Source organism: Dipodomys spectabilis, unplaced genomic scaffold (assembly GCF_019054845.1).
Source record: "Dipodomys spectabilis isolate Male_0828 unplaced genomic scaffold, ASM1905484v1 ptg000002l, whole genome shotgun sequence".
In the NCBI taxonomy this organism is placed as follows: domain Eukaryota; kingdom Metazoa; phylum Chordata; class Mammalia; order Rodentia; family Heteromyidae; genus Dipodomys; species Dipodomys spectabilis.
The window spans coordinates 40,960,905-40,982,580 of record NW_024870679.1 but is presented as its reverse complement, the minus strand read 5'-3'; the positions used below and the strand labels follow the sequence as shown (position 1 = coordinate 40,982,580).

The 21,676-nt window shown below is 42.3% G+C and overlaps 1 protein-coding gene across 2 annotated transcripts in view; it reads right to left on the bottom strand.

Annotated features, from left to right (window-relative positions):
- Kpna6 (karyopherin subunit alpha 6) overlaps nucleotides 1-21,676 on the bottom strand; it is a 45,102-nt gene that overhangs the window by 6,383 nt on the left and 17,043 nt on the right. For both annotated transcript variants that reach the window (XM_042680560.1, XM_042680550.1), the window contains exons 2-11: nucleotides 13,459-13,592; nucleotides 12,282-12,374; nucleotides 11,592-11,691; nucleotides 9,300-9,394; nucleotides 7,672-7,803; nucleotides 6,029-6,117; nucleotides 4,083-4,182; nucleotides 2,953-3,116; nucleotides 2,689-2,767; nucleotides 29-154 (exon numbers count right to left, since the gene is read on the bottom strand). In XM_042680560.1, the coding sequence (XP_042536494.1) occupies nucleotides 29-154; nucleotides 2,689-2,767; nucleotides 2,953-3,116; nucleotides 4,083-4,182; nucleotides 6,029-6,117; nucleotides 7,672-7,803; nucleotides 9,300-9,394; nucleotides 11,592-11,691; nucleotides 12,282-12,374; nucleotides 13,459-13,592 (1,112 nt within the window). The remainder of the gene's footprint in view (nucleotides 1-28; nucleotides 155-2,688; nucleotides 2,768-2,952; nucleotides 3,117-4,082; nucleotides 4,183-6,028; nucleotides 6,118-7,671; nucleotides 7,804-9,299; nucleotides 9,395-11,591; nucleotides 11,692-12,281; nucleotides 12,375-13,458; nucleotides 13,593-21,676) is intronic.

Sequence of the window (21,676 nt, the reverse complement as noted above, 5' to 3'; positions counted from 1 at the left end):
AACCCCTCAATTATCCTGACTGTTCTACCTGTATCTGAGCCCTGTTGCCAGCAGTGATGTTTGAAATGGTCCAGCAAGCTTCTTTCCGAATTGACTCCTTAGAGCTGCTCAGCAAGTGCAGAAGGCAAGGGAGGGCTGAACAGTTAAGAATAACCTAGAACACACAAAAACACAGGAAAGAAAAGAGAAATTAGGAGTTGGGATGTAAGTTTTACAATGTGTGTGCATCAAGACATCATAAACAATGAAAGTTGGGCACCATCCAATCACTTGGAGGACTGAAAATAATCAAGTCTGAGGTAGAAAAAATTTTTGATCTCACTTCTTGGGTTAGAATATCTCATCCCATCTTTTCCTTTCCTTAGACTAGGGTTTGTATCACAGACTCCTGCATCTCAGGCCTTTGGACTAAGAATGAATCACACCATCAACATTCCTGGGTCTCTAGTTTATATATACACACACATATATATGTACACATACATGCATATGTATACATATATATATATACACACATACGTGTATGTGTCTCTGAGTTCAAGCCTCAGGATCCAAATCAAAAAAAAAAAAAAAGGAAAACCACAGAAGTATAGAAAATATTTGCAAATCAAGTATCAAATCAAATGAAGGATTAATAGAATATATAAAGAACTACAACTAAACAACAACAAAAGTTCCTAAGCAGCCAAAGTAAAAAAATGAGGAAAAGCAAAGGAAGATATTCTTTGTGGAGGAACCCAAAGCACAATCGTTCTCTGCTTCTGATCAAGCATAATAATATTTATCAAAATGAACTCCAGGAAAAAAAAAATGAGGAAAAGATTTGGATAGACATTACTCCCCAAAAAGTTATATATAGATGGCTAACAAGCTATACTATAAATTTGCTCATCATGAATAATTATAAAAATGCAAATAGAGCCACCATGGGATACATTATAACCATAACATGTTTGTTTATAAAAGCAAGTAGAGGGCTGGGAAGGTGGCTCAGTGGTAGAGTGTTTGCCTTGCATGCATGAAGCTCTGGGTTCAATTCCTCAGCACCACATAAGCAGAAAAAGCCAGAAGTGTTGCTGTGGCTCAAGTGGTAGATTGCTAGCCTTGAGCTGAAGAGCTGAGGGACAGTACGCTGGCCCAGAGTTTAGGCCCCATGACCGGCAAAAACAAACAAACAAAAAACAAGCTAAAACAAAAACAAGTACAATGCATCCTGATTAATGTCTCCCCTTCCATTGTTCTCCTCAATCATTCTCCTTCTCTATTCTACCTTGAAGTGGTTTTGTTTTTTGTTTTTTTTTTTGTGATGGTAGGGTTTGAACTCAGGGCCTTACATTTGCCAGGAAAGTGTGTTACCACTTAAGCCATGCCTCCAGTCCTTTTTTCTTTTTCTTTTTTTTTTTTGTCGGTCGTGGGGCTTGAACTCTGGGCCTGGGCGCTGTCCCTCAGCTCTTCAGCTCAAGGCAAGCGCTCTACCACTTGAGCTACAGCGCCACTTCCGGTTTTCTGGTGTTTTACTGGAGATAGGAGTCTCACGGTCTCTCCTGCCCGGGCTGGCTTTGAACCGCGATCCTCAGATCTCAGTCTCCTGAGTAGCTAAGATACAGGCGTGAGCCACCAGCGCCCGGCACAGTCCTTTTTTTTTTTCTTTTGGTGCAGGTCCTGGGACCTGCACCAAAATTTAGGGAATTTAGGGAACAGGCACTATTCCCGAAGTTTTTGCTGAAGGCTAGTGTTCTATCACTTGAGTCCCACCCCATTTTAGCCTTTTTTGGAGGTAAGAATCTCAGAGACTTTCCTGCCTGGGCTGGCTCTGAGCCATGATCCACAGATCCTAGCTTTCTTAGTAGCTAGAATTATAGGCTTGAGCTGTTTTTGCTACTTTTTGGAAAAGGTCTTACTTTTATGCCTAGGCCTCAATTTATACGTCTTGCATAACTGGGGTGATAGCTATGTGTCACTTGACTCAGCTTTGTATTGGTTGAAACAGGGTCTTTGTTCCCTGGGTTGGTCTTGAATCTCTATTCTCTTGATCTTTGCCTCCCAAATACCTAGAGTTATAGGGTTGAGCCACCATGCATGGCTTAGAGAGGTTACTGGGACCCTAAAGGTTTAGGAAATATTGGTGAAGTTCTATAGCTTTCAGTATTTCAAAAGGATCATAGCTCAGACTTAACTATGTCTGATAATTCACTATTCCACTTAGTTTTCCTTCCCAAGCACCAACTGGATGATTATAACTTATTTATAATTTGTTTAAGAAGGAACCAAAATGCCCACAATGTTACATAGTGTACATAGCGCTTAAATTATTTTACCTAGGCCCAAGCTGTCTGTGTCAGACCATGCTGCCTCCCATCAGGCAGGGAAGGATTTTTTTTGTCCGCAGGCAGCTCTTCCCAGTGGCTCAAACAGATAGTGAGTTAAGATTCTGTACTCTTGCCAAGCGCCAGTGGCTCTCACTTGTAATCCTAGCTACTCAGGAGGCTAAGATCTGAGGATCATGGTTCAAAGCCAGCTGGGGCAAGAAAGTCTGTGAAACTCTTATCTCCAATAAACCACCAGAAAGCTGGAAGTGGCGCTGTAGCTCAAGTGGTAGAGAGCTCACCTTGAGCTGGCACAGCATCCAGGCCCAGAGTTCAAGCCCCACAACTGACACAAAACAAAAGATTCTGTACTCTTCCTTACCTGGGTCTGGATGTCATCCCCAGTGACAATGTTACCCACAGCTCTCAGAGCAGGAGAAGCCACTTTGTAATCATTATGCCTACAGAGGAGAAAAAGATTATCAATGAAGGACAAGTGTATCACACTCAGCCTTCCTGAACACCAAGGATGGCAGCATCCACATGGTTCCAGACCTTCTGTTAGTTCAGAAAACAGCTAGCTGGAACTGTTTGGGATTCATTTATAAACAAAGAATCTTTATCCTTTGTAACTGAGAACACTCACATCAGAAGCTCGACCAATCTCCGGCAGACTCCGGAGTCTATCACTGCCTGGATCTTCTCATTGGGGCCATCAGATAGGTAAGAGAGGGCCCAGCAAGCATCTGCCAACAAGTCAGAGTCACTGCTGAAGAGTAGGCGAGACAATACTGGCAAACAAGGGGAGACCTGTTGGAGGCAGAATAAAAGAACTTACAGGGAGACAGGACTATATTAGTTCTATCACTAACCACCTCTCCCAAAGTAATGGTAGACATATATGTCTATATACTATTAATGGGGTTTGAATCCAGAGCCTTGCACTCTTGCTTTTCTGCTCAAGGCCGGTATTCTACCACACCTCCACTTCAGGCTCCTTGCTGGTTAATTGGAGATAAATTTCTTGGATTTGTCTGCCCCTGCTGACTTAAAACCAAGATCTTCAGATCTCAGCCTCCTGAGTAGCTAGGATTCTAGGAGTGAGCCAGCAGTGTCTAGCTGAATCTCTATCATATTATTATTTTTTTTTTTTGGGGGGGGGGCGGCGAGTCATGGGGCTTGAACTCTGGGCCTGGGCACTGTCCCTGAACTCTTCAGCTCAAAGTGAGCACTCACTTCCAGTTTTCTAGTAGTTAATTGGAGGTAAGAGTCTCATGAACTTTCCTACAATCCTCAGATCTCAGCCTCCTGAATAGCTAGGATTATAGGCATGAGCCACTGGAACCCGGCTATATTAAATCTTTTTTTTTTTTTTTGGTCGGTCGTGGGGCTTGAACTCTGGGCTTGGGCGCTGTCCCTCAGCTCTTCAGCTCAAGGTGAGCGCTCTACCGCTTGAGCCACAGCACCACTTCTGGTTTTCTAGTGGTTTATTGGAGATAAGAGTCTCACAAACTTTCCTTGCCTGGGCTGGCTTTGAACCATGATCCTCAGATCTCAGCCTCCTGAGTAGCTAGGATTACAGGCATGAGCCACGGGTGCCCAGCTATATTAAATCTTTGTCTATCTCTTCCCTTTACCATCCAGGCACACAGGGTCAACTGCTTCATTGACAGTTGCTTCTGTTAATTTCCCATGATTTAAGAGTCTAAGGGGTATCCCAAAATTTAAGAAAGTATGATGGAATCTATTAGTTAGGGACTGGTAAGCAGCTCTCACCTTTGCAAACTCTGGGGGTGGGTTCTTCCCTCTGCAGAGATTTGACAGAGCCCAGACTGCATTCCGTGTCATCGTCAGTCGTGTGGACTTGGTAAGGAGTCTGAAGAAAAAAGCAAAGCCAGACCTTGAGCACTGATGCCCTAGTACAGAGCTGTTGCCAACTAACCCCAGAGGCTAATCTAACTAGACTACAAAGATTCTAGAAGCCAGCACATTAGGCTAAATTAAGAGCAGTAAATGATGACTTAGAGGAATAGGATCAGGTGGCTTGTCAACACCATAGATAATAAGGATAAAAGAGTTAGATTTTGTTGAGCACTGGTGGCTTATGCCTGTAATCCTACCTACTCTGGAGGCTGAGATCTGAGGATCACGGTTTAAAGCCAGCCCAGGTTCCAATTAACTACCAGAAAACTGGAAGTTGAACTGTGGCTCCAAGTGGCAGAGCACTAGCCTTGAGCAAAAAGAGCTGAGATAGGCCCAGGCCCTGAATTCAAGCCCCAGGACTGGCAAAACAAGTAGATCTTGAGTAAGCCTACAAAACCCCCTTCTCCCCAGCCCAGGATCTCACTACTCAACCTCAGGATCATCTTCTTATTTTTTTTTGGGTCCAGTCGTGGGGCCTGAACTCTGGGCCTGGGCGCTGTCCCTCAGCTCTTCAGCTCAAGGCTAGCACTCTACCACTTGAGCCACAGCGCCACTTCTGGCTTTTTTTTTCTGCTTATGTGGTGCTGAGGAATTGAACCCAGGACCTCATGCATGCAAGGCAAGCGCTCTACCACTGAGCCACCTTCCCAGCCCCCCTCAGAATCTTATTGCCTCAGTCTCTCAAGTGCTGGGATTACAAGTATGTACCATCATACCTGGCTAAAGCTTTTTTTTCATTAGTCATGGGGATTGAACTCTGGGCCTAGGTGCTGTCTTTGTGCTTTTCAGCACAAGGTAGCACTCTACCACTTGAACTCACACCTCCATTTTCTGGCTTTTTGGTGGTTAATTAAAGAGTCTCATGGACTTTCCTGCCCAGGCTGGCTTTGAACCGCAATCCTGAGATCTCAGCCTCCTGAGTAGCTACAATTATAGCTATATAGATGTGAGCCACTGGCTCTTGCTAAAGCTTTTTAGGTAGAACATACTACATCTGAGCTCAAGTCTCAGACAAAGAGTAGTGTTTTCTTTGGAAATAAAAGCTAAATGTCTAAGTAGGAGGGTGTTAGCCCTGCAGTATGAAATGAGATTGAGGTTTCTGAATAACAATCCACTTACCTTTTTCAGTTCAGATATAGTTTACTTTAAGGGTACGGAGGGAGGAAAGACTGGGAAGAGGGGTCCAACTGACTAGAGGGATTTTGAACTATGACATGATAGAGTTGACTAATGTACCTATGCATAGCCCTATACCCAATCAATGCATTCTGGAGAGAAGGTTGGATTTTTCTCGATGTGTTAGTTACTCTTCCCTGGCTCAATAATGAAGGAGGTACAATCAATATAAGGTTCTATAATATCATGAGGTAAGGAACAATATTCTTATTTTGTTTGTTTTTTTTACTAGTCCTGGGGCTTTTTCTGTTTATGTGGTGCTGAGGAATTGAACCCAGGCCTTTCTGCATGCAAGGCAGGCACTCTACCACTAACCCATATTCCCAGCCCAAGGAACAATATTCTTGACACAGATTATGGGCACAATCTTCTTCTTTTTCTCCTTATGATGCTGGTACTGGGCTTAAACTCAGGGCATTGCATTCTTACTTGGCTGTTTTGCTCAAGGCTGGTCTTGAATCATACCTCCATCTCAGGTACAATCTTCTTATTCTCAAAGTAACTTCTACTTTGGAATCAGAATGTATTTACCTATCATCTTATGGGATCAAATAAGCTGCCCTCAAATGAACTACCACAAAGCTGCCTTAAAAATGCCCCAGGTGAAGATGATAATTACTCACGTTAATAAAGGATTAAGGATGGAACAATTCAAGACGTAATCTCGGCAAACGGAACTGTCTCCAGCTATGTTTCCCAGAGCCCAGACTGCCTGAAAAGGGATGGTGGAACTGTCACCCAAAGAGCCTGGTAGCTTCTGCAAATACTTTATAGTCAGTACTACAAAGCTCCCCCCCACCCCCCAAAAAATATCAAGGCTAGAGATATTAAACAAGTTGATGTGACTTCCTGTTTAAAATCCTTATTTAGTACTTGCTCTACAAGGACATTTTCCCTGGGTGGTGCTGGTTCAGTGGGGAAGAAGACAGGCTGCCATCTTCAGCAAGAAAAGCCAAATCAAGACCTTGTCATCCACACCACTAGGACAAGAATCTCCATTTCTATCAAACTAGTAAGAAACCGGTGGGAGAAATGGAAATTGTACCTTATCTCCAACATCTACCTATAGTTACTGAGAGGTACTATGGTGTTTTGTTCCAACTTTTTTTTTTTTTTTTTTGTGGTGGGGGGTTCAAGTTGTGGGGCTTGAACTCAGGACATGGGCACTATCCCTGAGCTTTTGCGCTCAAAGCTAGCACTCTACCATTTTGAGCCAAAGTGACACGTGCCACTTTCAGTTTTCTGGTGATTAATTGGACAAAAGAGTGTCACAGTCTTTCCTGCCCCGGCTGGCTTGAACCACAATCCGCAGATCTCAGCCTCCTGAGTAGCTTGGATTATAGGCATGATCCACTGGCACCAAGTTAGTTCCACAATTTTTTTTTTTTTTTTTTTGCCAGTTGTGGGGCCTGAACTCTGGGCCTGGGCACTGTCCCTCAGCTCTTCAGCTCAAGAGGCTAGCACTCTACCACTTGAGCCACAGCGCCACTTCTGGATTTCTAGCGGCTAACTGGCGGTTAAGAGTCTCATGGACTTTCCTGCCCAGGCTGGCTTTGAACTGCGATCCTTATATCTTAGCCTCTTTAGTAGCTAGGATTACAGGTGTGAGCCAGTAGTGCCCAGGATGCTGCAATTATTTCTCAGTTAACTGATAACTCATTGGAATAATTTAGATCTAACTTAAAAAAGAACACTTTACTTATATTAGGTATGATGCAGAAATTGTTGCTGACAGATATGCACAAAGCAAGATATTCAGTGTAGGGACTGGTAGTACAGAGCTTCTGTGCCCTCCGACACCTTCTCAGCACAGGTGCAGCCTTCCTCACATATCTATGAACATGTGTATGGGAGAGGCTTCAGAGTTTCCACCCTCTAATCCTGTGCTTTTTTTTTTTTGGATCCGGTCCTGGGGCCTGAACTCTGGGCCTGGGCGCTGTCCCTCAGCTCTTCAGCTCAAGGCCAGCGCTCTACCACTTGAGTCACAGCGCCACTTCTGGCTTTTTTCTTTTTTGCTTATGTGGTGCTGAGGAATTGAATCCAGGGCCTCAAGCATGCAAGGCAAGCGCTCTACCACTGAGCCACCTTCCCAGCCCCTGTGCTTTGTTTTCTTTGGTGACCAAATGTATCTAAAGGTTATCTTTTTATCACTCAGAAAATTCCAAGGGCTTTAAGAGCACTGTATCAAGAACTGGGATTAAAACTAAATTTTTTTTTTTATTATACTGTCAGTACCATCAACAATCAAGATAAATCTGAGTATTACCTGTTCCTGTACATCTTCAAAGTCTGAGTTAAGCAGCTCTATAAAAATGGGGACAGCCCCTGCTTCAATGACAATTTTGGTCTGCTGAGAGGTTCCAGAGGCAATGTTTGTTAGAGCCCAGGCAGCTTCAAACTGTAAATAGAATAAATTTATGATGAGAGGTCATTCTAGATTAAGCAGTTTTACCAGCTAGTTTGAAACAATGAACTTCTTAACCATGAATAGAAACAAAACCAAACAAAAGCTCCCCCACAGTAGGAAAAGCAGTGGTGTTACACAATGGGAATATGGAACTGGGTTCAATGGTGTAGGTTAAGTCCTATAGTACCGTGGTAGTCACTACCTATGGGTCACTTTTCTTTTCTGGAGTTTCATCATTGCTTCTGAAATCTACGAGTGAGATAGCTCTCTAACTTATCTTCCAGCTGAGTTTCTAGCAAATTCCAATGGATTTACTAATTTTCCATTTTTGGAGAAGGAGCCAGAGAGATAAATGATTTGCCTCAGGTCACATAGGTAGCTAGAAATGGACTATATACCCTCTGATTTATAATGAAATATCTATCATAATCTGGTATCTTTCCTTTGAGATTAAAAATAAATACACTCTTTTAAAAATTAACAGAGGGGGGTTGGGAAGGTAGCTCAGTGGTAGAGCACTTGTCTTGCATGCCTGAAGTCCTGGGTTCGATTCCTCAGCACCACATAAGCAAAAAGAAAAAAGCTAGAGATGGCGCTGTGGCTCAAGTGGTAGAGCGCTAGCCTTGAGCTGAAGAACTGAGGGACAGCGCCCAGGCCCAGAGTTCAGGCCCCACAACCGGACCAAAAAAAAAAAAAAAATTAACAGAGGGCTAGGAATGTGGCTTAGTGGTAGAGTGCTTTTAGAGTGCCTAGTATGCATGAAGTCCCGGGTTCGATTCCTAAGTACCACATACACAGAAAAAAACAGAAGTGGTGCTGTGGTTCAAGTGGTAGAGTGCTAGCCTTGAGCAATAGAAGCTCAGGGACATGCCCAGGCCCTGAGTTCAAGCCCCAAGACTGGCCAAAAAACAAAAACAAAAACAAAAAAATAAAAAAAAATCCTACTCAGGTGGCTGAGATCTGAGGATCGCGGTTCAAAGCCAGCCTGGGCAGGAAAAGCTGTGAAAGTCTTATCTCCAGTAAACTACCAGAAAAGCGGAAGTACCCCTGTGACTCAAGTGGTAGAGTGTTAGCCTTTAGCTGAAGAGCTGAGGGACAGTGCTCATGCCCAGAGTTCAAGCCCTGTGACCAACCAAAATATAGTACTAATAGGATTCCTCAGTACCACATAAACCAAAAGAGCTGGAAGTGGAGCTGTGGCTCAAGTGGTAGAGTGCTAGCCTTGAGCAAAAGAAGCTCAGGGACAGTACCCAGGCTCTGAGCTCAAGCCCCAGGACTGGCAAAAAACAAAAACAGAAAAAAATATATGTTTCCACCATGTTTGCTGTTCTGAAGTATATACACATTGTGGGGCAGTTCGCTAACAAATGCACTATTTCATATAGTTATCATTGAGATTTTTGGTTCTCTTCTTTGAAGTCAAGTTTCTACCCACTGTAATTTCTTAAAGAAGTTTCATTTGGCCACCATATCTCCCTAGATTTTACCTGTAATGTACAATTCTCATTCCTCTTCAGAAATTCTACAAACCGATCAACTACTCCTGGAGTATTGATAACTTCATCTATTGGAGGACTTGGCTCTGGAAGGAGGGAAAATAGAAAAGTCAGGAGGCTTTGCCTGATCTACTTCCTGGGGTGAGTTTATAATCCTTCCTAAATAATCCTAAGGACCCTAATAAAGATTCCCAAACTCCTTTCTAGTAAGGTACCTTTAATGATTCTTGCTTATCTCTGAACTATATAATTCATGTGGCATGCTAAAGTGGAGAACCAATCCTAATTAGGCATACTCACTTCTAGCTTACTAAATTAATGTTCAAAATGGTAAAGGAGAGAGGAAAGCCCAAGAAATGAATAACCCTTGTCTACATATTTTCCTTCATGGCCATAGTCTTTTCTTGAGAAGAATGCTTAATATACTAAGGCAAGATATATATTTTCCTTATCATAACAGACTTTATTTTTTGTAGTATTGGAGACAGAATCCAGAGCCTTGTGTATCATATACCAAATACCTACCACACAGTCTTAGTTATTGAAGATATAATAATGAACAAACTTCCCAAAGTTCCTGTCCTGGCATAATTTATATCCTTGTCAGGAAAGCTATATTATTATTGCTAGAAAGTTGTAAATATACACTGTGGATACCATATCTACCCACTCTATCAGATGCTCATTAATATAGTTACAGATGGTTACTGTAAAATACAACTATAATGCCATCATTCAAAAGGCTGAGACAGGCGGATCTCTTGTTTAAGGCTAGCCTGGATTACATAGCAAATTCCAGGCTGGCTTCAGCTACAAAGCAAGACACAGAACAAAACAAAACAAAACTCACAAAGAAAAAATAATGTGCCTTTCAACCATTTTTTTCTTATTATTTCCTAACTAGTATAGTAGAACAACTATTTATATTGTATTAGGTATTTTAAGTAATCTGGAGATGTATCTAGAGTATACTGAAGAATATATACAGATTATCTACAAATACAACATTATTTTATTATTATTATTTTTTCCCAGTCCTGGGGCTTGAACTCAGGACCCTGGGACCTGTCCCTGCGCTTCTTTTGCTTAAGGCTAGCACTCTACCTCTACCACGTGAACCACAGAGCCACTTCTAGCTTTTTCTGTGTATGTGGTACTGAGGAATTGAACCCAGAGCTTCATGCATGCTAGGCAAGCACCCTACCACTAAGCCATATTCCTAGCTCTACAATACTATTTCCTGCAGATATTGGGGATGATAATGGAGGAAAAAAGGAGGTAGGACAAGGCAAAACTACTGATTGTGGGGGGGGAGGATGGCAGTGTTTATTATTTGTTTATTCATACAGTTATTGCCAGATTTGGGCTTCATTTCGGGGTCTGGGTGTTATACCTAAGCTTTTTTTTTTTCCTCAAGGTTCATTCTCTACCATTTGAGCGATGCCTCCACTCAGCTTTTTGCTGGTTAACTGGAGGTAAGACTCTCAGGGATTTTCCTGCCCAGGCTGGCTTGGAACTATGATTTTCAGCTCTCAGTCTTGTGAATAGCTAGGATTACAGGCATGAGCCACCAAGTACCTGACAATGATGGCTGTTTTGGATAGTAGTCAGAGTAGGCTCATTAGTAAGCTGTAAGTGAGGGAGGTGCTGCATAGATATTAGGACATTAGACAGAAAGAACACCAAGTACAAAAGTGGGATATAGCTGGGTGTTGGTGGCTCACGCTTGTAATCCTAGCTACTCAGGAGGCTGAGATCTGAAGATCGTGGTTCAAAGCCAGCCCAGGTGGGAAAGTCTGTGAGATTCTTATCTCCAGTTAACCACCAGAAGACCAGAAGTAGCACTGTGCTTCAAGTGGTAAAGTTCAGCTTTGAGCTGAAGAGCTCAGGGATAGCGCCCAAGCCCCACAATTCCCCTCCCCTCCAAAAAAGTGGGATGTACTACACGGTTAGTAGAACTAGAACATCATCAGCAAAAGGGAAAACAGTTGATGAGGTCACTAAAAAGAAAAAGAAGCTCCTGCAAGAAGGATCAGCCTTGGACTGGGAAGGTGGCTCAGTGGTAGAGCCCTTGCCTTGCATGCATGAGGCCCTGGGTTCGATTCCTCAGCACCACATAAGCAAAAAGAAAAAAGCCGGAAGTGGCACTGTGGCTCAAGTGGTAGAGTGCTAGCCTTGAGCTGAAGAGCTGAGGGACAGCACCCAGGCCCAGAGTTCAGACCCCACGACGGGACACAACATCCCCCCCCCCCCCCCCAAAAAAAGAAGGATCAGCCTTTATACCTTTGGAGAGAAGTTTGCGGAATTTTTGTGTGGTTGCTAACTGCATGTCAGAATCATCAGAGAAGAGCATCTCCACCATTTCTCTTGTGATCACACTCTCCTAGAATATAAAACAGGTTTAAGACTTTACAAACAGAAACAGAAACCACCACAGCCAGATGTGAGCACACAATCCTGTTAGGGGTAAGAGGATGGCCTAACAGCCTCAGGAGAAGGGGGTTGTTCAATCTGTCTGCTTCAAGTTGAAACATTTCAAATGGATTCTTAATCTCTGAAGGAACTGTTGACTCCCCTTGAGAGTTACCTTAGGTATTTCTATCAGAGATGAATGCTGATTCATTCTTTAAACTGACCATTTAAAAAAGAGCACACTGGGGCTTGGAAGGTGGCTCAGTAGTACAGTGCTTGTCTTACATGCATGAAGCCCCTCAGCACCACATAAGAAGAAAAAACTGGAAGTGGCATTGTGGCTCAAGTGGTAGAGAGCTAGCCTTAAGCTGAAGAGCTGAAGGATAGCACCCAGGCCCAGAGTTCAGGCCCCATGACCACCACCACCACCAACAACAAAAAAGAGCCCATAGAAGAAAGAACATTCCTGGGAAGGCTTCTAGATGACACGAACCATCCAAATTCTCTTCTCCAGAGGCAGTTATGTCACAGATCTGCTTCAGGCAGGTACAAAGGCCTTACCCCAGTGGTAGAGCTCACATAGGAGTCCATCAGCAGACTATCGAACATTGCAGCTTCTTCATTAATCAGCTCCACATTTCTCCGTTTAAAAAGCTGAAAATAAAGTATGGGGAAAGTGGTAAGACTACTTACTGAACCAAATAACTATTGCATCAATGATAAGGAAATGCTAGAGAAAATGATGCCGAGCTTATATATTACATAGGTTGACATTCTATGTTTCCTCTAATAGTTCATGTTCATTAAAAGAGAATTTTTAGAAAATAAAATCTTTCAAGAATTTTTTTGTCCTTTGTATAGAAGATGGTGGGTATGAAAAGCTCCAAAGGAAAATAATAATGGTATAGCAAGAAAATGGGCAAAAGCAGGTTAAGGTGACTACATCTAGAGTTAAGCAAGGTATCAATTTGGTAGTGGAGAGGGGTGGGAGTACAGATGGTAACATTAGTATAGTCCAAATACTAGGGCATTTAGGAAAAAGAAACTAGAGAAAACAGAAGGCAGTCCAGAATGGCTACTAAGCCTCTTAAAGGACTGGGCTTGGAGCTGAGGTTTAATGGGTGGGCCTAATATTGACTACAGTGTGAAGAAGACAAAAGGCACAAAGAGCTGGAATTAGAATGCTACACATAAATGATGTCTTATAGTTAGTCTAACTTATGGAAAGGGGATAAGGGACTGATTTTTTTTTGGTCATGATGCTTGAACTCTGGGCCTGGGCACTGTCCCTGAGCTCTTCAGCTCAAGGAGAGTGCTCTCCCAGTTGTGCTACTTCTGGTTTTCTGGAGGTAAAAGTCTCATGGACTTTCCTGCCTGGGCTGGCTTTGAACCTTGATCCTCAGATCTCAGCCTCCTGAGTAGCTAGGATTACAGGCGTGAGCCACAAGTGCCTGGCTTATTTTACTATTGTTAAAGCTTCCAATATTTCTTTTTTTGGGGGAGGGGGGGAGGGAGACATTCAAACTCAGTATCTAACATTTGCTTTCATTCATTGGCTGGTGCTCTACCACCCGAGCCATGCCTCCAAACCCCTAATATTTCTCAATAAAAAGAAAATGGGCTAGTGGCCTATTAAGTAGCTCACTTCCCCCAAGGGGAAGGTAAGTATGCAAGACGAAGGCCAATCCTAGAAGCTGGATCATTTCCCTAATCATCTGTTGACAACATTCTAACTCACTTGTTGCTCCCGCTTCTGCTTCCGGAGCTGTATACCCTCTTCCTCTCTTCTTCGCCTCATTTCCTCAGGATTTAGGGCATTGTTCTTATAGCTCTTCATTCGATAATTGTCTTTTCCTGGGCTCGCCATGGTCTCTAGCAGAAAGGAAGATACAAAGACTTTGACAAAAACTTTCAAGACAGCAGCATTTTTTTCACTGTGTTCCCATCCTCCCCATGCCTTATCTTCCCCTACTTGGGGGGAGGAGGGGTAAGATCACAGCATCTCAAGGATGAATTAGTCCAACAATTACACCTGATGTCTCTTGTGCTACCTGCCCCACCCCCCAAATTACCCCAGATGAGCATTTACACACTTTTCTTTTCGATTGGTTGTTGGGATTGAACTCAGGTCTTGGGTGCTATCCCTGAGCTCTTTTGCTGAAGGCAAAACCACGAGCCACTTCCAGTTTTGAGTGGTTTATTGGAGGTAGGAGTGTCATGGAGTTTTCTGCCCAGGCTGGCTTGCAACCACGATCCTCTCAGCCTGCTGAGTAGCTAGGATTACAAGCCTAGGCCACCGGTACCTGGCTTACACACTCTCCTTTAATCATAAGCTTGTTCTTATAGGTGGAACTATAGAAACTGGAATAGGAATAGGGTCTTGGAGCCAGATTGTCCAAATCCTGGCTCTTCTACTTGTTAGTTGAGCAACCTTGAACATGTTTCTTTAATATCTATGCTTGAGCATCTTTAAAACAGGGCCATAGTAGTTCCTACTTTGTAGCGTTGTTACAGATTGAGTATCTCTTATCCAAAATGCTTAGGACCAGAAATGTTTGACTCGCCTTGTGTAAAGATTAAATAGGTTTAATACTGTGAAACATTTCTTAAAACAATACTATAATACTATTTGGATTAAAAACCCTGCAGATGCTTGATTAAACAGCAAAGCCTTATGTCACACCCACTATTTGATGTATTTAACTATTCTTTTGCAGTTTATTTTCTTTTTACATGTTTTCAAGATCTAGCATATGAATTTTTAAAAATCTTAACTTTATTAACAAATATAATATTTAAAGAAGATAGTTTCAACCTATTTTTGCAAACTGGGATAAATACAGGACGATTACAATGTATTTTGCAAAAGATACTGATAACTTATAGCTTTTTGGTTTTTTTTTATTTTTTTTTAATTTTTTATTGTAAAGATACTATACAGAGAGTTACAGTTACATGAGCAAGGCAATAAGTACACTTCCTATTAAGCATTGTTACCTCCTCCATTGTTTTCCCCCTACCATCCCTTCCTTCCCTATTTTTGGTTTATTTTTGATGATTTTAGCTTCTAGCAAATCTTGATTTAGTTTGATACAATAATGGATTTTATTTCAAAGGATAAGACTATCTTATTGTGTTAAAAATGCTTTATACTCTTTATGAAATAGTTAGAAATTTGCCATCAGTTTTATTATTCTATGAAATGTAGAGACTTGTAAAAAGTCATCTTTTTTACTGTGGTCTTATCAACATATGTAAAATTAGAAATTTGCTGTTGTAAAATACTTTCCAAAGCCTGACCTTTTACAACAGTATTTATGGTATGTATATTTATATGTATGTATGTACTGTATATATGTATATATACATATAGGTGTGTATATATATTTTGGTTCCAGTCTTGGGGCTTGAACTCGGGGCTTGGGGGCTGTTCCTGAGCTTTTGTGCTCAAGGCCAGCATACTATCACTTGAGCCACAGATCCACTTCTAGCTTTAGGTGGTTAATTGGAGGTAAGAGTCTCACTGATTTTCTTGTCTGTCTGGCTTCAAGCAGTGATCCTCAGATCTCAGCTTCCTAAGTAGCTAGGATTACAGGAATGAGCTACTGGTACCTGGTTCAGTAGCATTTAGTAGTTAATAACACAAAATAAAAGAAACTCCTGTGAACAAGTACATTTTTATTTCCTATGTAGTTGTAGAGTACTGCAAACATTTCATTATTACTTGACACTTTTCAATTTCTGCTTTTGTAGCCTGTAATCCTAGCTACTGTGTGTGTATGTGCATACCAGTACTGAAGCTTGAACTCAGCTATTTCTTAGCTTTTTCATTAAAAGGCTGGCTTTCCACCATTTGGGCCACAGCTCCACTTCCAGATTTTTTGGTCGTAAACTGGAAATAAGAGTCTCATGGTGGGGCTGGAAAGGTGGCTCAGTGGTAGAGTGCTTGCCTTGCATGCATGAGGCCCTGGGTTCAATTCTTCAGCACCACATAAGCAGAAAAAGCTGGAAGTAGTCTGTGGCTCAAGTGGCAGAGCACTAGCCTTGAGCTGAAGAGCTGAGGGACAGAACCCAGACCCACAGTTCAGGCACCATGACTGGCAAAAAAAATAAATAGAGTCTCATGGGGCTGGGAATGTGGTAGTGGTAGAGCGCTGTGTAGCATGAGTGAAACCCTGGGTTCGATTCCTCAGTACCACATAAAGAGAAAAAGCCAGAAGTGGCACTGTGGCTCAAACAGCAGAGTGCTAGCCTTGAACACTAGAAGCTCAGGGACAGTGCCCAGGCCCTGATTTCAAGGTCCAGGATTGGTTTAAAAAAAAAAAAAAAAGTCTCATGGGCTTTCCTGCCTGGGCTGGCTTCTATTTATGATCCTTAGATCTCAGCTTCCTAAATAATTAGGATTGCAAGCATGAGCCACTGGCACCTTCCTAATGTTTACACTTTTATTTGGGCACCTTCCTAATGTTTACATTTTATTTATCTTTTCTAAGGGGGTCTTTATAGGGTCAAGTGGTTTTTCCACCTCAGCCCCCTAAGTAGCTGGTACTCAAGGCTTGTGCCACCACACCCTGCTATTTCAGTATTTTGAAAGATACAAGTTTGGCTTGTTGATCCTCTCTACAGTATGATTCCTATCTTCTTTGTAAGATAGGAATCTTATATAATTTAGATACAAAAATCTTTGTATTTTTTTTTTTCTTTTTGATGCTAGTCTTGGAGCTTGGGTGCTGTTCCTGAGCTTTTGTTCTTTTTTTTTTTTTTTTTTTGGTCATGGAGCTTGAACTTGAGCTTTTGTTCTTGAGGCTGGTGTTCTATCACTTGAGCCACAGCTCCACTTCCAACTTTTTTGCTAATTGGTGATAAGAGTTTCATGGAATTTCCTGCCTAGGCTGCCTTCCAACCCTGATCCTTGGATCTTAACCTCCAGAGTAGCTAGGATTATAGGTTTGAGCCACAGGTGCCAGGCCTTTATATGATTTTTATCTTCTCTTTTTTTCCTTAATTTAATTGCATACTAAGGTACTTAGCTATTACCTGCCCCACTTTTATTTTTGTGGGTCATGGGGTCTGAACTCTGGGCCTGGGTGCTGTCCTTCAGCTCTTCAGCTCAAGGCGAGTGCTCTACCACTTGAGCTACAGTGCCACTTGTGGCTTTTTCTGCTTAGGTGGTGCTGAGGAATCAAACCCAGGGCCTCATGCATGCAAGGCAAGCACTCTACCACTGAGCCACCTTCCTAGCCTCAGCTACTACCTTTTTGTTTTGTTTTCAAAAAGTCTCACTACTTAGTAACATTAGCCTCAACTTGAAATCCTCATGTCTCAGCCCTGACTTAGGGGATTATACGTGTATACCACCATACTATACCAACTGTATACTTCCTACAGTTTATACAATTTCTTCAAATTAAGTTATGAATATATAACATCTATAGATTTTATTTACATTATTTGTTTTTTTTTGTTTTTGTCGGTCATGGGGCCTGAACTCTGGGCTTGGGTGCTGTCCCTGAGCTCTTCAGCTCAAGGCTAGTGCTCTATCACTTGAGCCACAGTGCCACTTCTGGTTTTCTAGTGGTTTATTGGAGATAAGAGTCTCATAGACGTTCTTGCCCAGGCTGGCTTTGAACTTGGATCCTCAGATCTCAGCCTTCTGAGTAGCTAGGATTATAGGCATGAGCCACTGGCTACTTTTTTTTTTTTTTGCCATTCTTTAAAATTCTTTTTTTTTTTTTTTGGGTCCGGTCGTGGGGCCTGAACTCTGGGCCTGGGTGCTGTCCCTCAGCTCTTCAGCTCAAGGCTAGCTCTCTACCACTTGAGCCACAGCGCCACTTCTGGCTTTTTTCTTTTTGCTTATGTAGTGCTAAGGAATCGAACCCAGGGCCTCATGCATGCAAGGCAAACACTCTACCACTGAGCCACCTTCCCAGCCCCTCTTTAAAATTCTTAACTATGTACTCAATGTGTGCTTGAGGTGAATGTCTTTTTAGTTATGTGCATGGTAATCATTATAACAAACACCATTAAATCAAGTTGTTCACACTATTCCACTCTTCTATTGTTTACTGTGCTCTTATCAGTATGAATACATTAATTTTATTCTGTAGATTTTGTTCTGCATATTCTGTCATATTTCATTAGTGGCATAAACATTTAAAATTGTTACCTTTTGCTGGCAAATCAATTCATTATTACCAAGTGAGTCAAGTCATTCCTTAACATTTTCTGTCTCATTTTGCTGCATATTAATACAGTTATCAGCTCTACTTCTATTCTTGATCAGATCCACTCTACTGTTATAAACTGTTTCAAATACTGGGGAGCAACAGTTCAGAACTGTGATCCCAAGAAAGGGGAGAGAGCCTCACTCACCTCCTTGACTTTCCCCCCAGAAGAGCACTCCCCATGTACCCGCATACCTCCCCTACTCCCCCACCAGGGTTTGAACGTGGGAGTCTCACACTTGCTCAACTTGCTTGCACACCGCTTATCACTATCTCGCATGAGACACACCTCAAAAGCCAGGCTTTCTGCTGGTTATTTTGGAGATGGAGTCTCAGACTTTCCTGCCCAGGCTGGCTCTGAACTATGATCCTCCAGATCTCAGCATCCTGAGTAGTTAGGATTACAGACATGAGCCACCGGAAATTGGCTACAAGCATTTCTTTCTTTCAACAGAGCACAGAAATCTCACTTGTTGAAGATGAGAGACCAGAGTTTAAAGAGGTTGAGGTAGCTGCTATGAACTGTGAGACAAATCCAGAGGGAAGAAGATACACAGAGTAGGCCAAGGATATAGCTTAGTGGAGGAAAGTGAGTTTAGCATATGCATGGACCGGGTCAGTCCTCAGCATACATACACAGAGAAAAAAGCTCAGGAAATCTGCTTGTCCACTGACTGACTAAGTCTTTGCTGAATACTAGGGATGCACACATACAGGGAGTGGAAAATTCTCATATCAGGCAAAAGGCATCTGAGATAAGCTAAACAGTTCCAAACACACAAGCTTGGAGAAGCGGGAGGGTTACAGGCATGAGCCACTGGCACCTGGTTGATTTTTGCTGATTAATTGGAGGTAAGAGTATGATAGACTTGTCTGTTCAGGTTGGCCTTAATCTGTGATCCTTAAATCTCAGCCTCTTGAGTCACTAAGAGAACAGATATGAGCCACCAGTGCCCAGAGTTCTATGTCTTCTTAAAAACAAAAACAAAAAACCCTAAGTAAGTCTGTAATCCTAGCTACTCAGGAAGCTGAGATCTAAGGATTGTAGTTCAAAGCCAGACAAGAAGGTCTGTGAGACTCTTACCTCCAATTTCCACCAAAAAACTGAAAGTGGAGCTGTGGCTCAAGTGGGAGAGCACTGCCTTGAGCAAAAAAGGTCAGAAATAGCACCTAAGGCCCTGAGTTCAAACCCCAAGATGGGCATGCATACATGCATGCATGCAGGCATGAATACACGCATGAATATAAACACAAACACACACACACACACACACACACACACACGCACACACACACACACACCCCCTATACATAAAGTTCACAACATCTGGAATCAATCCAGGAAACGGAAACATGGATTTTCTTTTTTGTTGTCATTGTTGGTGACGTTTTTATTTTAATCATCTTTTTTTGTGGAGGGGGGTGCAAAATGGGAACATAGAAATGGAGGGAAAGTCAATAATATTCAAAACACACTATATAAAGAATAACTATGGGCTGGGTGCTATTGGCTCATGCCTGTAATCCTAGCTACTCAGGAGGTTGAGATCTGAGGATCGAAGCCAGCCCATGAAGGAAAAGCCATGAGACTCTTATCTCCAATAAACCACTCACAAAACCAGAAGTGGCACTGTGGCTCAAGTGGTAAGAGCACTAGCCTTGAGCTGAAAAGCTGAGGGACAGCGTTCAAGCCCAGAGTTCAAGCCTCATGACTGACCAAAAACCCCCCAAAATTGTACTCATGGCTGGGTGCTGGTAGCTCATGCCTATAATCTTAGCTACTCAGGATGCTGAGACCTGAGGATCGTGGTTCAAAGCTAGCCTGGGCAGGAAAGTCTGTGAGATAAACACCAGAAAACCAAAAGTGGTGCTGTGGCTCAAGCACTTGCCTTGAGCTGAAGAGCTCAGGGATAGCGCCTAGGCCTAGATTTCAAGCTCCAAGACCACCACGACCACGACCACAACCACCACTACCACCACCACACAACAACTGTACTCACTACCTGAATTGAACTGTAACACTATTGTACAACTCCTTAATAAATAATAATTAAAATTATATTTAAAAAATTACTAGCCAGGGGCTGGGAAGGTGGCTCAGTGGTAGAGCGCTTGCCTTATATACATGAGGCCCTGGGTTCGATTCCTCAGCACCACATAAGCAAAAAGAAAAAAGCTGGAAGTGGCGCTGTGGCTCAGTGCCCAGGCCCAGAGTTCAGGCCCCACCACTGACAAAAAAACAAACAAAAATTACTAGCCAAACCCCAATGACATTTTTTACTTAGAGAGAAAAATTCTTATGAAAATTCATATGAAACAACAAAAGACCTAGAATAGCCAAAGCAATTCTAGGCAAAAGAAACAACTCAGAAGGGATCACAAATACCAAATTCAAGCTCTACTATAGAGCCATATTAACAAAGACAGCTTGGTATTGGCACAAAAACAGACCCAAAGACCAATGGAACAAATTAGAAGACCCAGAAATAAAATCACATACTTATAGTCAGCTGATATTTGACAAAGGAGCCAAAGACATACAGTGGAAGAAACATGGCCTCTTCAATTATTGGTGCTAGGAAATCTCGGCAGCCACATGCAGAAAACTAAAAGTGTACCCAAGCCTGTAACCATTTACTAACGTCAACTCAAAATGGATTAAAGACCTTAACATCAAACCTGAAACTCTGAAACTGCAAGACATATAGGAGAGAAACTTGAACTTATAGGCACAGACAGAACTTCCTGAACAGAGTCCCAGCACACAACAAATTGGAGAGATGGGACTACCTTAAAATAAAAAGTTTCTGCACAGCTAAAGAGATAGCTACCAAACTAGAAAGACAGACAACTAATTGGAAAAATATATTTACCCGTAATATATCAGACAAAGGCTTAATATCCATTATATACAGGGAATTCAAGAGACTAATCCCTCCCAAATCTAACAAACCAATTACTAAATGGGGATGTGAACTCAAGAGACTTCTTAGAAGAAGAGATAAAAATGGCAAAGAAATACATGAGGAAATGTTCACCATCCTTGGCTATAAAGGAAATACAAAGAAAAACAATCCTGAGGAGCTGGCTACTGGTGGCTCACGCCTGTAATCCTAGCTACTCAGGAGGCTGAGATCTGAGGATCCAGGTTCAAAGCCAGCCCAGGCAGGAAAGTCCATGAGACTCTCATCTCCAATAAACCACTAGAAAACCAGAAGTGGCGCTGTGGCTCAAGTGGTAGAGCGCTTGCCTTGAGCTGAAGAGCGCAGGGACAGCGGCCAAGCCTAGAGTTCAAGCCCCACGACCAACCAAAAAAAAAAAAAATAAATCCTGAGATACCACCTTACCCCAGTCAGAATGGCCCATATCCAAAATTCAGCCAATGACAAATACTGAAGGGGATGCAGAGAAAGAGGAACCCTACTGCATTGCTGGTAGGAATATGCACTAATACAATCACTTTGGAAAGCAGTCTGGAGGTACCTCAGAAAGCTAAATTTAGACCTCCCCTATGATGCAGCCATACCACTCCTAGGCATCTACCCCGAGCAATAGGAACCAGGATACAAGGACACATGCACCTCCATGTTCATTTCTGCACTGTTCACAATAGCCAAGATACGGAAACAACCCAGTTACCCCACTACAGATGAATGGATCCAAAAACTGTGATACCTATGTACAATGAATATTATGTAGCCATTAGAAAGGATAAAATAATGGCATTTGCAG